This window comes from Trifolium pratense, linkage group LG1 (assembly GCF_020283565.1).
Source record: "Trifolium pratense cultivar HEN17-A07 linkage group LG1, ARS_RC_1.1, whole genome shotgun sequence".
NCBI classification, from domain to species: Eukaryota; Viridiplantae; Streptophyta; class Magnoliopsida; order Fabales; family Fabaceae; genus Trifolium; species Trifolium pratense.
The window spans coordinates 26,439,629-26,455,349 of NC_060059.1; the positions used below are offsets into that span (position 1 = coordinate 26,439,629).

Sequence of the window (15,721 nt, forward strand, 5' to 3'; positions counted from 1 at the left end):
AGAACTAATTTAACAAGCGAAAATCAGTTTTATAACGAATTCGTTGATTAAGCACCAGCGTGTTCGACTAACTATGGCGATGATCAAGCGTCACCAATAACACAGTTAAAAATCATAACAATAATTCGGCAGCCCTATTTTGCAAGCGAAAATAATATAACAATTTCCTATTCAGATTCATTTGAACAAGCGTGAATTAATTTGAATAGTCTCAATGTTATGAACGTGAAACAAAATAATTAAGCATCAATTGCATCAACTCATACACAAAAGAGAGACAAGAAAATTGATATATGATAAGCATATATAAACATAACGATTTGCTATTAAAACCGAACCTCAAGATTCGAGAACAAAGTTCCTTACACCAATGGATCAATAGAAGTTTAGTTCTCCATGGAAGATGACGGCTGCTCTAGGGTTTGAATATTTCGTGAACAGTGAATGATCACCCTAGCTGCCTTTTTTCGGTTTAAATAATACATGGAACGGGCCTCAAAACAATTGGGCCGAAAAATATAAAGTTGTGCTGAATTAAATTCGTCTGGAACATAAACGCAATTATTTGACACACTTGCGCTCCGAACTGGGTTTTGGCCTCAACATGAAAGTCGTAGCTCTTGATCTCAGCTTTCCAACGCATCTTCCCGCGCCTCAATCCGATATTTGTAACTCCAGTTATGAGTGCTATTTATTCATAAATTAAGTGTGAAAATAAAATAGAGTTAGAAATAAACTTAAATATAAAAACACCTTAAAATAGTGAAAATAGTAAATTAAACCATAGGAATACACTAGTACAATAGTAGAAGAATGTGCATTAAAATGCACTGATCAAGCTCTTTAATCTCTTGAGATCAATTAATTGATTGTTAAATAGAATATGAATAATAAAGAAACTCTACATCAAATAATTGCAAATTCATAAAGTTTGAAGTCTATGTTTCGTATGGCAGTTGATCAGCCAAATAGATGTAGATATGTCCCATAGCTCCAGTGATAAATTCATTTTTATATCTTGATTCTACCGTCACAGTTTCACCATCATTAATCTTGATTGAACCTGGTGTTGGATAACATACAGACATTTCAACAAGATAGCCTTCCTCATTCCCTGCTTCCTTTCCTGTTCCATATTTTGGTGTTGATGTACACAATGTCCTTCCGTCCTAATTAATTAATCCAAAACAAAAAATATTATAGATTATGCAAGCACGATCTGACAAGATTATTTTGACTATATGTGGAATTAAGAAACATTATTATCGTAAATGAAATAAATTAAGCAAAAACAATCAAGTTTAATAAAACTTGTTCAAATTAATATTAAACCATACCTGTCCGTAAAGTGTTGCATTAACAACACCCGTATGCATATGAGCAGTGCCATAGATAAGATAACCACCTTTTTTCATGGGGATGCTAGATTTTTGAACGTGAAAACGGTCACCACTATTATTTTCTGGAATAGTATATTCTGCCTGTAACAAATTAAGAAATCTTTGTAACTCATTTTCATCCAACGAGTGTAACACCCAAACCCATTATTTATATATTTCTACCTTTAGTAAAATCTTTTTCAAAATACGCAACGGAAAATCACACTTAATTTATTGAATATTGGTTCGAGTATTACACTCCTCTATCAAAATAATACTAATGTAATTAATTAGTAAAAACAGTGTTTATACAAAATAATCATTTCTCAAAATGTATAGTTTTACAAATAAATATCGAAAGTCATAAAGACCCTATAGTCTAAATACAACCCTTTCCCGTGTCACAATCAGAGCGGAGCTTCACCGACGACTCGACATCGAATACCACAAAATCCTGTAAAATCTGGACCCCCAACGATCCAGCACATAACACATAAAAGAGAGTTAGATAACATACTCAAAATATACAAGTGTAAGTAAATGGTACTTAAACACTTCTTCATAAAAACATGCATAATCATACATTATACATATACATCACCATCATTCATGCATATTCATATATCATGCATATACTTCATTTATCACCTAATCAATCATCCACAAAATACACCAAACATATAGTTTCACGTCGTCTCGGACAATACCAAAACATCAACAAATACATTGTTCAGATTATGGTCATGACGGACCCTGCGTTGTTCATTTTATAGTCATGACGGACTCTGCTCCTCACATACGGATTAACAATCAACATTTACCAAGTATGTGTCGAACACCATTTATTATAAAATGCACACATAATCCCTAATGCAATCTAATGCTTCACATTCATGCTATGTCCTCTAGACACCTCTAATGCATGTGGTACCATCTTCTTTATTAGAGTATCTCACCTCTAATATCCTTCTTTATCGGATAAATATAATCCGATATCCTTCTTTATTGGAATATCCAATATCACATATATTCATGAATGCATGTATATGTTTTTCATGAATTCACTCACAATCATTTTAATTAGCATTAAGCTCTTCATTTACTAATGTGGAACACTATCCAACATTACTTCTTTATTAAGATAACACTATACCTTAATATCCTTCTTTATCGAATAACATAATTCGATATACTTCTTTATTAAGTTGATTAACACCTTAATATACTTCATTTATACTTCATACATGATTAACAATCATTATAAGCATCAACAAGCATCAACAAGCATCAACAAGCATCAACAAACATCAACAATCATGTAAGAATAAGACACTGATTGAAAATACATGCAAAGGAAGATAGCAGATGAAAAATTGGTGAAATCTGCAGCATTTCCGCCTGGGGCGGAAATTTTTACGTTTGAGGCGTAAGTTTACGTTTTAGGCGCAAAAATTTACGTTTGAGGCGCAGAAAAGTCTGAAAGGTTGGCTGCTCACTGTTTTTTCCGTTTCAGGCGGAAATTATTGTGCCTGAGGCGGAAAAACATGCGTTTTCTACACAAAAACGCCCAAAAATCCCATTTTTCATGTTATAAATCCCAAAAGAGTTTGTATTCAAGTGCTACAAACATATCTAAACACAAAAGGACGGTTCATTTCACCGATCTACCATTTTTACTACGAAAAAGTAGAGATTTAACACTTTTACTCAAAACTCTCAAGAACACAAAGTTCTTGAGTTTAATCCATTAGAAAACTCGTTTTAACCATTAAATCCGTTCATTAATCATGTTAAAAGCATGTTAAACATATTAAGAACCTTAGGAACGATTTCCATCAAGAAAATCCATTCCAAACTAAAACGAAAATGGGGTGGAGGAAGTTCGGGTGAGGAGAAATCGACATTCTCCCCTTCCTCGGGTCACCCACGAATATGAAATCTACTCTCTTACCTGGATTCGAAGAAAACACGACGAAGATCTCGAATCCCTAGCTCTCCCCTTGCTCTAGCTCCCAAGCTCTCCCTTCTCTTCTCTCAAAAACACAAGAACATGAGAAATGAATTCTCTCTTCCCTCACTATGCCCATATGGGCGCTCCACACACACACAAGGCCCATTGGGCCTCAAGCCCAATTGGCTTGGCCCAATAACACGTTAACTCTCTCTACTCGCTTAATAACTAAAGTACTCGATAAATAACTCAAGTTATTAACTTAATTAAAATGCCACGTTAAATAAAATATTTTAACACATACAAATAATAATACGAAAATTGGGTCGTTACAACTCTCCCCCACTTAAAAGATTTTCGCCCTCGAAAATTACGCTACTAAAACAACTCCGGATAACTCCTATATCCGACCCTCCAACGAAACGTTCAAAACGCTACACATTACCAAGTATGACAAAATTAGTTTATCCCATCCAACACAATTTTTGTCCATTTATCAACAAGAGATCAAGGACGGCCAGTTCCTCAATTTGTCGATAGATAGTCAACAATCATGATATCGGCATAAACCATTCTTATCAAACCGCTAAAACGTCAACTTCGCACGAAACATCCACAGACTCACATTCTACGGTACTCACAACTCTGCCCCAAAACAGGTACAACCAATCGAACTCTCCGAAAGATACTTCCGTGGAATACTTCCACAACTCCATAATTCTCTGATTCCCTCATGAATCACTTAACTGTGCTACACCACTTATTCATATTCGAATCTTATTCCAACTAATCACTCGATAATTCAATTCCAACGATCACTTGATGACCAACATTCTCAAACTTCATTAACAAATGCTAAAAACTACCGTCTCTAACCGTCAAATTCCTTTCTCACATTGAGTCGAATCCAATACGACTACTTTGTTCCCAAGTAATCTCTCAACCAATATTTGCATTCCTTAACGCAAACATTTTCCAATACGACTTCTCCTTAATCCCTTAGCAATTTGCTACTTCAAAATTAGGCTACTGCCTAAAATTGGTTCTCCAAACAATCATAACTTCTATCTCGTTGATTCCAAACGACATCTTCAGTTCGCTCACGCTCCACCTATCCATGTTCCCCATCACCTTGTATTGCAACAAGCACACTCTTCTCCGTTTATTTACTCATCGAATTAAATCCACAAAGCTCCAAATACTCGTCATACGATCTAATCCCATCCATTAAATTCTAATCGACCTTTGTCTTAGTATTCTTACTCATGACTCCTTGTCTAATCCCAATATGACATCTCTAGGAAATTTCCAAAATTCTCGTCCAAATACCTTTTAAGTTATGCACCAAATCACTACCGTTCCATCATCCATGATGAAACAATTTAAAATCCTTTACTTCATTGTCACCGATTGTGACCATACCACATCAACATCCACGATACATCTAACAAAACTAGTCTCTACCGACTCTTCCATTCCATGAATCCAAATTCCTTAGCAAATACCTACTCACTCTTATCTTTTGGGCACTACAAAATGCTCTCCGATACTTACCTTAGGCATCGCCTTCAACTCCTTACTATATGTGCTCAAACACAACATCTACTCACATGTGCGATAATCCTTTTCGCAAACTCCCACCTAACACAAGTCACTTCCAACATGACCTCCTATTACTCACTCTCAACACGTTCTCCAACGGCTAACTTTCTTATTCTTCATCATTCAAAAATAATACCCCTCTTTTAGCTTCATCTCCACTTCTAGGATCTCATTCAACTTCGACACAAATTGCCCTGTCATTATCCAAATCCAATTACCCTTTCTTCGGCAAGCCTCTCACAAAATCTTTCGAATTGTTATCCTACTTCCATCTTCGAATAAACTCGACTACTCATACAATCCTCACTTCCAACGATTCAACAAACATACCAAACCTATTATGATACTTCTCAATTCCATTCTCATTTACTTTAAAACCTACTTCCCTTCATCGATTAATGAACACCAACGGTTCACTAATCTTCACATCTCTCATGAAAATTACTTCACACACTAGACTTAGAACTCCAAATTGTTCAACCAATTCAACCTACTACCAAATGCACGACTCACGTAAAACTTCTTACTCCAACATCCGGTACAACATCCGATCCCCTTGGATGACAACTTACTTCAAAATCATCACCTCCTCAAGAATCTCAATCACTCCCTCTTCTTCATATTCGACTCATTTCGATCAAACAGGTACTTCAACTTTGGTCCACAAAACACGCCTCCATACATTTAGTGCAACACACGATCTCCAACCGTTCTGAATACTCTTCATCTCACTTAACCAATCTCACTAACGCCTCACGGCGAAACACTTGGTCCGACAACTCCTCTTCTAATAGTTTCTCACAACTTGTTGCGCCCATTCATTCCACTTTGAACAACGTCGCCAATTCCTGAATATTCCGCTTCAAGAACATCTCTACTCATCTCCTCACGATCGAAACATCTCGGAGGGATATAACCTTCTCCCCCACTTATCTCAAACCCACCTACACTCTTCCACTATAACTTCTGGTGCTCACACCTAACGGTTCTATCGTCTCTAAACATATTCTTCCTAAGAAGAAACTAGTATCGACATCGTTTACACGCATGTCGCATACAAGGGACAAAACCTAACCCACGATACCTAAACACTCACACAAAATCATGCAAGCATCCAAGTAACCTATACTCCCCTCACTTCTCAAAGTTAGGAAATTAAAACAACACAAGAAAAATGAACATTACAACGCAATAATCCATACTCACATTCAATCAACTCAGAACAAGACGTCAACAAAATAAATTTCTTGTCTGGCTCCCTCGCTTAGCAAAAGCTAGCGAGCTCCCGGCGAGACAAGTCAAAAACATTCACAGGGCTTAGCAAGACTTAGCGAGACTCAGCGAGGTTCATTCTTCGCCTAGCGAGCACATCCAAAAATCTGGGTGCTCTGCTACGGTTTTGAACTTACGTTCACTAAACTCTCGTTTTCTCGACTCACTAATCCACAAAATCCAAAACATCAAGCATATAACATCATTATAGACTTGAAAGCACAATTAGAATCATGCATCAACAATCACAACATAGAATTATGAGATCTTCATGTTTTTACTCATAAAACGCATAGCAATTCAAATGCCTAGTAATCATCTAGCACATGTTATAAACAAACATATAACAAACACATACCAGGACACATTAATATCCTACTCTTCTCACCATTTTGAAAATTAATTTTCACTCACTCAAAAGAAAATAACTCTATATTTTCATCAAAATCTTCAAGAAATAATATTAGTTTTTAAAATTATTTCAAATCATTACCACATGCAGTTTTATATCATGCCGGATCGTCACATGCAGTTTTACATCATGCCGGATCGTCACATGCAGTTTTACATCATGCCGGATCATCAACAATTAGCAAATAAGCATCATTCCATCAAGTTTAAACTACAGAAAGGTTAAACTCTACGCATATACAACTATTATAAACATAGGAGTATAGCACTCACACCATTACTCACAAAAAGAACGAATAATTTAATCCAATTCACATCACTCATAGTTCCTAAATAAACAACATGAATGATTTCACAAAACAAACACAACAATATTGTTAGACAAACACGACTGACACACAACACTCACTTGGTCTGACTGCACAGACCTGCTCTGATCGACACATAACCCACACAGTCCGAAGACAACGGGGCTCTGATACCAATTGTAACACCCAAACCCATTATTTATATATTTCTACCTTTAGTAAAATCTTTTTCAAAATACGCAACGGAAAATCACACTTAATTTATTGAATATTGGTTCGAGTATTACACTCCTCTATCAAAATAATACTAATGTAATTAATTAGTAAAAACAGTGTTTATACAAAATAATCATTTCTCAAAATGTATAGTTTTACAAATAAATATCGAAAGTCATAAAGACCCTATAGTCTAAATACAACCCTTTCCCGTGTCACAATCAGAGCGGAGCTTCACCGACGACTCGACATCGAATACCACAAAATCCTGTAAAATCTGGACCCCCAACGATCCAGCACATAACACATAAAAGAGAGTTAGATAACATACTCAAAATATGCAAGTGTAAGTAAATGGTACTTAAACACTTCTTCATAAAAACATGCATAATCATACATTATACATATACATCACCATCATTCATGCATATTCATATATCATGCATATACTTCATTTATCACCTAATCAATCATCCACAAAATACACCAAACATATAGTTTCACGTCGTCTCGGACAATACCAAAACATCAACAAATACATTGTTCAGATTATGGTCATGACGGACCCTGCGTTGTTCATTTTATAGTCATGACGGACTCTGCTCCTCACATACGGATTAACAATCAACATTTACCAAGTATGTGTCGAACACCATTTATTATAAAATGCACACATAATCCCTAATGCAATCTAATGCTTCACATTCATGCTATGTCCTCTAGACACCTCTAATGCATGTGGTACCATCTTCTTTATTAGAGTATCTCACCTCTAATATCCTTCTTTATCGGATAAATATAATCTGATATCCTTCTTTATTGGAATATCCAATATCACATATATTCATGAATGCATGTATATGTTTTTCATGAATTCACTCACAATCATTTTAATTAGCATTAAGCTCTTCATTTCACTAGTAGAAAAATGACATTTGGTTAAGAGATTCCACTACTGGTATGTGAATAACAGTAGTTAAAACCATTTGACCAAAGGATTCCACTACTGATATTTTGATACCGGTAGTGAAAATTTCATAGACAAGGGATTTCACTACTGGTTTTCTTAAATCCGTAGTGAAAAGTAGACACGGTGGCAATGTTGTAATTACATTAAAATTTGTTTTAATTGGATTTCACTACCGATTTGGTATTCACCGGTAGTGGAATCCCTAGTGTTCATTAATTAATTAATTTGTTCATTCCTCATTCTTCATTATCGTTCCCAAAATTTCTTCCCTTACGTACGCGAACGCGAGAACACACCGGAACGCCCTAATTTCTTCATTCTCATTCTTCATCGTTCCCAAATTTCTTCCCAATTTCTTCCCAAATCGCCATAGCTTCACGCACACAAAGAACAAACTGAACCCTAGCTTTCAATTTCACCAAATTGATCGAACTAGTTCAACAAATCTTTGTTTCAGCAAATCGTTCACCCTCTCACTCGATCGAACTATCCCTCTTTCTCTCTGTCACACCCGTTCTCCCTCGAACCCTACCCTCCAATCTCTTTCACTGAATCACAAATTCCATTCCCTAATTGAAGAATCAAGGCTTACTGAACCCAAATAGAAGCTCAATGAAACGAATCAAAGCTGATTTTGGGTTTTCGATCGGAGGGAGAGGAACAAGCTGAGAGAGCTTTGATTCTATTCTCAATTTTTATTCTTAAAATTATGTTCTTAGTTTGGTATTCTGTCAGATCTGTTTATGTTTTCTTAGTTTTTTTTTTTCATTTAAAGTTTCAATGATTTTTTTGTCTGGTATACTGGAAATTATAAAGGTAAACTATATGATACTGATTTTGTTTTCTTACAATGAGAATGGATTCTTTGTCTTTCTAGCCAGCAGATCTTTGAATAAAATTTTAGGTTCTATATTTTTACAGGATAGCAAAGGCTTTGAACAGTTGTAGTGCTAGCACTGGTGACATTATCAGTACCACATTGAGGCTCAAACAAGAGCTTGAAACTATAATACACAAACACAAGAGATTGTGACATGTTTTTTATGTGATTATCAGCTCTCCCCTGAAGAGGTTTGAATTATTGTTTGATGTTTTACCATCGGCACGTGGCTTTGTGAATCAAATAACTGAATTATATTCTTTCTTAAACTTAATTTTTGATCATCTGTAGATAAATGCACTTAGAGATGAAGATTTGAATGAAAAACGTTTTCAAAGTTTTGAGATAGTAGCTTAATTGGTTTCACATGTGGCTCACTTTAAGGCTATATGCTAACAAGTGTCTTGCTGTAGGGTGCTTCAATTTGTTGAAGCTTTGATGCTAATTACTTGTTCTCTGTGTTTCAAATTGATAAGGGTTACATATTTACTTGATTGCTTATGACTTTTATGTTTTTGTTGTTAAATTATGTTTTAAAGGGATGAAGATTTGAACCATTTTCTGCACTGATTTACTTTATCTAAGCTCGGTAAGATTATGAGTTGAACACTAATATGTATATCATCGTGTATATCATGGAATCACCGGTTTGTTGGTGAATTGGTTTTCAATGGCCAAATTAGACTTTCTTTGTTAGTTATGAGATTCACTACCAAGATGACTGCAATATCCGTATTAGATGCAATCTGTTGAATGATCTTTGAAGGAACCAAATGCTATGGGCTTATCAACTTTAGGGAAGGATGGAAAATAGTAAGATCAGCCTCTCTCTCTATATATATTTTTTAAATACTCTTGTACAGTGATATATCACTAAATGCGTATTCTATATTTTTTTGGTTATATAATTCTAGTTTATATCAGAATAATCAGTTGTCATATTTTCATAATCCTATGTTTGAACTCTTAAGCTTAATTAAAATGAATTTCTGTCCTACCATAATATTTTCAATATTGGAACATTTTCAAATTAATCTACTTCCATTGGCTGCAGCTCATCACGGATAGTATTGCTAAAAGGCTTCGACAAGGATGCATTTGTGTGGTCAGTAATAAACTTGTTAGTATATATATTATGGCAAAATGAACTAGTATAGAACTTGTTAGTATATATTCTTGTAATTTTAAATAAGTTTTAGAGGTTTTATTTTATGTTGTTGGAAGTATATCAGTATCAATGTGGTCCTTGTACCTGTTAAAGTCAGAGTGTAAAAATGGAGAAATTACAAAGAGAATCAAAAGGACAATCATTGACTCAGGCTGGGTTTCTCTCTTATTTGAAGTTCGACGTTGTTTAGCTTGAGTTTTGGTATGTTACTATTTAGGAGCTCTTAGGCCTTGTGAACTGTCTTGATTTGATGACAGTGTTGGTGTTGTAATTTAGCTTGAAGCATGATTTCAATGAACTGCTTGTTAAATTGATGCAAAGGTGATAAAGTATACTTAATTCACATGGACTGCTTGTTAAATTGATTTCAAATTATTATCACATTTATATTTTGGTACGTGTATTGGGCTAAGAAAAAGTTGTAAACTGTGTGCATTGATCAGGTCGGATGAATATCTATTTGGAAGTTATAACCAGAATCTTCCCAGGAATATTTCCGTCGTAAAAGAAGTAAGTAGAAACAATTTACATTGTGAAATATGGATTTATTTGAATCAATATATTTTCTTGTATGTGTAATGGTATATTTTCTTATAGATTTTTTCTGGACCTAACCGCCTGGGAACCGAGGAAGCTATTATTGAGATGATTGACTTCAGGGAAAAACATGGTGGAATGGGAATTTGAACTGACGAAGCATCAAGCGCAACTATACCTTCCTCTAGTTATTAGGCTTCAAATTGGAACTAAAGGAGGTGCATAATTTACTGCTTTTAAATTGAACTATACCACTACTATCTCTGTTGGTAACTTCTATCATGAGTTTTATTCATTTGTTTGTATTTGTATTTTGAGTAGTAAGTTCTCATATTAGTGTAAACCTTGTGTCCAGTTTTTGAAAGGGAGGCAATTCTTATGTGATGGAGCCTGCTGCTGCTTTTCTTTCTCAGCAATGGCTAAGTGGTGTATAATTGTCGCTGGTATCTTAACTGCTTAGTAATATTAATGTTGTATCCTTAGCTATTGCTTAGTGTGTTCCATTGTATTGGTGCATTTTTTTTTTGAACTGGTATCATGTATCATTTAGAGCTTGCTGAACATCTTGTACACAAGACTTTTTGCTTTTAATGCCAATTTTCCTTTTCCAAAAAAATAATTGAGTATTGGAGTAGGTATTTGCATAATTGTTTTGGAAACTTCATTTGCATTGGATTAGGTTTGGTCACCTAGGTATGCTAAAAACGAAAAAAAAAATCAAACATACCACTACTGATCTGTGTAAATACCCGTAGTGGAATCCTCAATTCTAAAAAAAAAAAAAAATGAAAACCATACATACCACTACGGATATGTGTAAAAAACCGTAGTGGAATCGCATACATACCACTACGGGTATTTGTAATTACCAGTAGTGGAATCCCAGATTCTTAAAAAAAAAAAACTGGAAACCATACATACCACTACGGATATTGTAAATACCCGTAGTGGAATCTCATACATACCACTACGGGTATTTGTAAAAACCGACGTGGAATCCACATAAATTTAATTAATAACTACAGTAGAAACCTGACATACCACGACTGGTATAAAAAGACCCGTCGTGGAAAGTATTGACTTACAACGACGAGTGTGTTTACTACTGGCCGCGGCCAGTAGTGGAAAGTCTATTTGGCCAGTAGTGGAATCCCCTTTCTGCACTAGTGTTTACTAATGTGGAACACTATCCAACATTACTTCTTTATTAAGATAACACTATACCTTAATATCCTTCTTTATCGAATAACATAATTCGATATACTTCTTTATTAAGTTGATTAACACCTTAATATACTTCATTTATACTTCATACATGATTAACAATCATTATAAGCATCAACAAGCATCAACAAGCATCAACAAGCATCAACAAACATCAACAATCATGTAAGAATAAGACACTGATTGAAAATACATGCAAAGGAAGATAGCAGATGAAAAATTGGTGAAATCTGCAGCATTTCCGCCTGGGGCGGAAATTTTTACGTTTGAGGCGTAAGTTTACGTTTTAGGCGCAAAAATTTACGTTTGAGGCGCAGAAAAGTCTGAAAGGTTGGCTGCTCACTGTTTTTCCGTTTCAGGCGGAAATTATTGTGCCTGAGGCGGAAAAACATGCGTTTTCTACACAAAAACGCCCAAAAATCCCATTTTTCATGTTATAAATCCCAAAAGAGTTTGTATTCAAGTGCTACAAACATATCTAAACACAAAAGGACGGTTCATTTCACCGATCTACCATTTTTACTACGAAAAAGTAGAGATTTAACACTTTTACTCAAAACTCTCAAGAACACAAAGTTCTTGAGTTTAATCCATTAGAAAACTCGTTTTAACCATTAAATCCGTTCATTAATCATGTTAAAAGCATGTTAAACATATTAAGAACCTTAGGAACGATTTCCATCAAGAAAATCCATTCCAAACTAAAACGAAAATGGGGTGGAGGAAGTTCGGGTGAGGAGAAATCGACATTCTCCCCTTCCTCGGGTCACCCACGAATATGAAATCTACTCTCTTACCTGGATTCGAAGAAAACACGACGAAGATCTCGAATCCCTAGCTCTCCCCTTGCTCTAGCTCCCAAGCTCTCCCTTCTCTTCTCTCAAAAACACAAGAACATGAGAAATGAATTCTCTCTTCCCTCACTATGCCCATATGGGCGCTCCACACACACACAAGGCCCATTGGGCCTCAAGCCCAATTGGCTTGGCCCAATAACACGTTAACTCTCTCTACTCGCTTAATAACTAAAGTACTCGATAAATAACTCAAGTTATTAACTTAATTAAAATGCCACGTTAAATAAAATATTTTAACACATACAAATAATAATACGAAAATTGGGTCGTTACAACGAGCAATGCAATAAATAACTATTATATATCATAAGGTTTTAAAACTTATTCTCTTTTTATTTTTAGATGAAAATGTTAATTAGGTTCGAATATACTATGTTAGTAACTGTAGTTTCTTTGAGCCTCCTTTTTATGAGTCCAAGCTCAATCACTTAAGCTACGTCTTGATCATGACATAATTAATTGATCATGAATTGAAGAATGTAATTTAAATAACTTATTTACCAGACAATCGTGGATTGTTTCGGAACCATTTGTTCTAATTCGATCAGTGGAGTCAAGTATATAAAATCTAAGTGGAATTTGGTGTTGGTCCCAGTCAACCCATGTTACTTTGTATCTTAAGGCAAGCTTTCTCCTTGGTGCTTCAAATCCCTTTATTAATTTGCATTGAAAGTTATCTTTGCAACAAAAGATTCCTCCTTTATATTCGGGGCTCAAGGGTTTTCCATGAATTTCAGTTGACACATTATAGAAATTTTGTGGGAGATTAAATTGGTCACACCTACATTCAGTGCAGCTTTTCCTATTTTTTGTGCCCCGTGTATCAATGACCATGATGTTAAATAGCCATTTCTCTTCCCACCCTTCTGGAATATTTGCAGGGTTTCCTAGTTCAACTGCAAATGGATCGGGAATTTTTGTACTTGTTCCCCGTGATTCACTTCCAAAACCCCAATAATGTGGAAGAATAGCTTCGTTGCATGTTCCGTCGTTTCTTTTGAAGATGGCACCCCCAAAAGGTTTGGTAAGATCATTAAAATCATGAGTTTTATTTATAATATATTTTATAGCAAAATAATGATGAAAGTAAGTTTCATGCAATGGTACAGAATTCCCTTGTTCATCAACTATATCAACGTCAAAGCTCTTGACTCCTATATGACCCGTTGGAAACTCAATATCAAACATTGATTTTGACACAACTTCTCCGGGCCCCACTTCAAACTTTTCTGACAAATATGTTGCTGATTGAATATTAGGAGACTTTATTTGTGAGTAAGTTGTGCTTGATAGCATCACAAGTATTGATAATGAGAAAATAAATGATTTAGAGATCAATCTCATGTTTACCTGCACGTGAATGATTATTGTTACATAATTAGTTATGAATTTTGCTTTTAATGATATTCTTTTTCATAAATTTATATATAGACATTAAAATAAGTGTTTGAAATGTCATAGGAAAATTAATTGGATGGAAATGTGTACCACGTGAGACGTCATAATGAATATTTGCTTCTTCTCGAACTTCGAAGAACTTTTAAAATTAAAAATTGGTAGAAGACAACTTTGTGAAGATGTAGAGATCTTGCATGTTTCCTACTTTTATAGTTGAAATCTTAAAGGTTGTCATAACTTTGATGAGGAGAGATTTCAAGTTTCTTACTTTTTTTTACAAACCAACTCACATTTTTAATCCTTTTTTTAGGTGTCTTAGGTATTTTTATTTATTGTCAAGCAGTTTCAACAACAAAAAAAATCCGTTAAAAATTTATTAGAAATGTGACAATGCAACAAGTCATTTAGAAAAAGGGAAAAAAAATTGACTAGCTATTTATGGGTATAATTTAACAAGTAGTTGTCGATTACATCTAAACAAAGATACTGAAAATAACTAAAATAATTTTCAACAATTAATTAGTTAGAAATTTTTGTCCCGCGTTATCTTGTTTTTGTCGAATGGTTTCAACGGAAAAAAGTTGTGAATCATATGGAGTAAAATCAATGTTACTTTATACTAATTAACCATTGGATAAATATAAAGTCCCTTTTAATATTTCAATATTTTATATCTCACTATATTTTATGGCGTAACCTTTTATAAATTATTATTACAAATAAGATTTAAGAGAATTCTATATTATTCTACAGTTTACATAAGTTGAATTTTAATTTATCATTTATAATTACACACTAATATTTTGGAATAAAATATATTATATATTGGAAATATTTGATTTCCTTAAAAAAGAAACGTGATATTAGATTTTTATTTCTATTGTGTGTAATTGTAAAGACTAAGTTTTTCCTCCTCGTGATATTAGATTTAAGAGACTAAGTTTTTCATTCTTGGATATTTGTTTTCGTGGAGATCTTAAGCTTCTTAACTTTATGAATGATTCATATATTTAATTTGAAAATAAACGAAATACTTATTGTTCTGGACCGGGCCAAGGGCCTATCCGCGACTTTGATCTAGTTATGAAACGGAAGAGATAATTAATTCTTCGGGTGGAATCTTGTATGTTAAGCTCGAAAGTTAAATGTTGCGTGTATCTGTGTGTTTCTAACGAATGAAGTTTTCACTCCACAATGTCTAGAATTTATATGAACAAAATAAGTTAAAATCGTGCTAAACAAAAGCATGGCTTAAGACTCCATAGAGCAGGAATTCATTGTATCTATTGAGCAGTGTGTTCTATTTCATTTATATTAGCTTTTCTCTTCCCAGTCAAACACAATTCTTGAATAATGTTTTACGGACATTTATGGTTGAGAAAATTTAAGGATTTTAAATTTTTTTTATTTGCGGCATAGTGGTAACTTGTTTACTACTTGTCAGACTCATAATTATTATTGTATCAATCGAGTTGCAGTGACCATATTATATTTTTATTATTACTCTCTTTATCTCATTATAAGTGTCTTATTTGAAATATTTAATTT

General features: G+C 34.3%; 1 protein-coding gene and 1 long non-coding RNA gene across 4 annotated transcripts; one reads left to right on the forward strand and one right to left on the reverse strand.

Moving 5' to 3' along the window:
* Positions 1-938: 938 nt before the first annotated feature.
* On the reverse strand, positions 939-14,119 carry LOC123902220. The gene is made up of 3 exons (XM_045951888.1): positions 13,277-14,119; positions 1,338-1,481; positions 939-1,169 (listed from the first exon to the last, which is right to left on the reverse strand). Exons 1-3 carry the CDS (start codon positions 14,117-14,119, stop codon positions 939-941), a joined length of 1,218 nt encoding a protein of 405 aa, XP_045807844.1.
* LOC123902221 lies at positions 8,362-11,432 on the forward strand. 3 transcript variants are annotated; one of them, XR_006807513.1, is made up of 5 exons: positions 8,362-9,802; positions 10,044-10,478; positions 10,601-10,667; positions 10,755-10,912; positions 11,050-11,432. It is a non-coding gene; the product is annotated as an uncharacterized LOC123902221 (long non-coding RNA). The 3 variants fall into 3 exon arrangements; XR_006807514.1 differs by having other exon boundaries at positions 8,362-8,925; positions 9,031-9,802; positions 10,044-10,667; XR_006807512.1 differs by having other exon boundaries at positions 10,044-10,667.
* Positions 14,120-15,721: the final 1,602 nt, after the last annotated feature.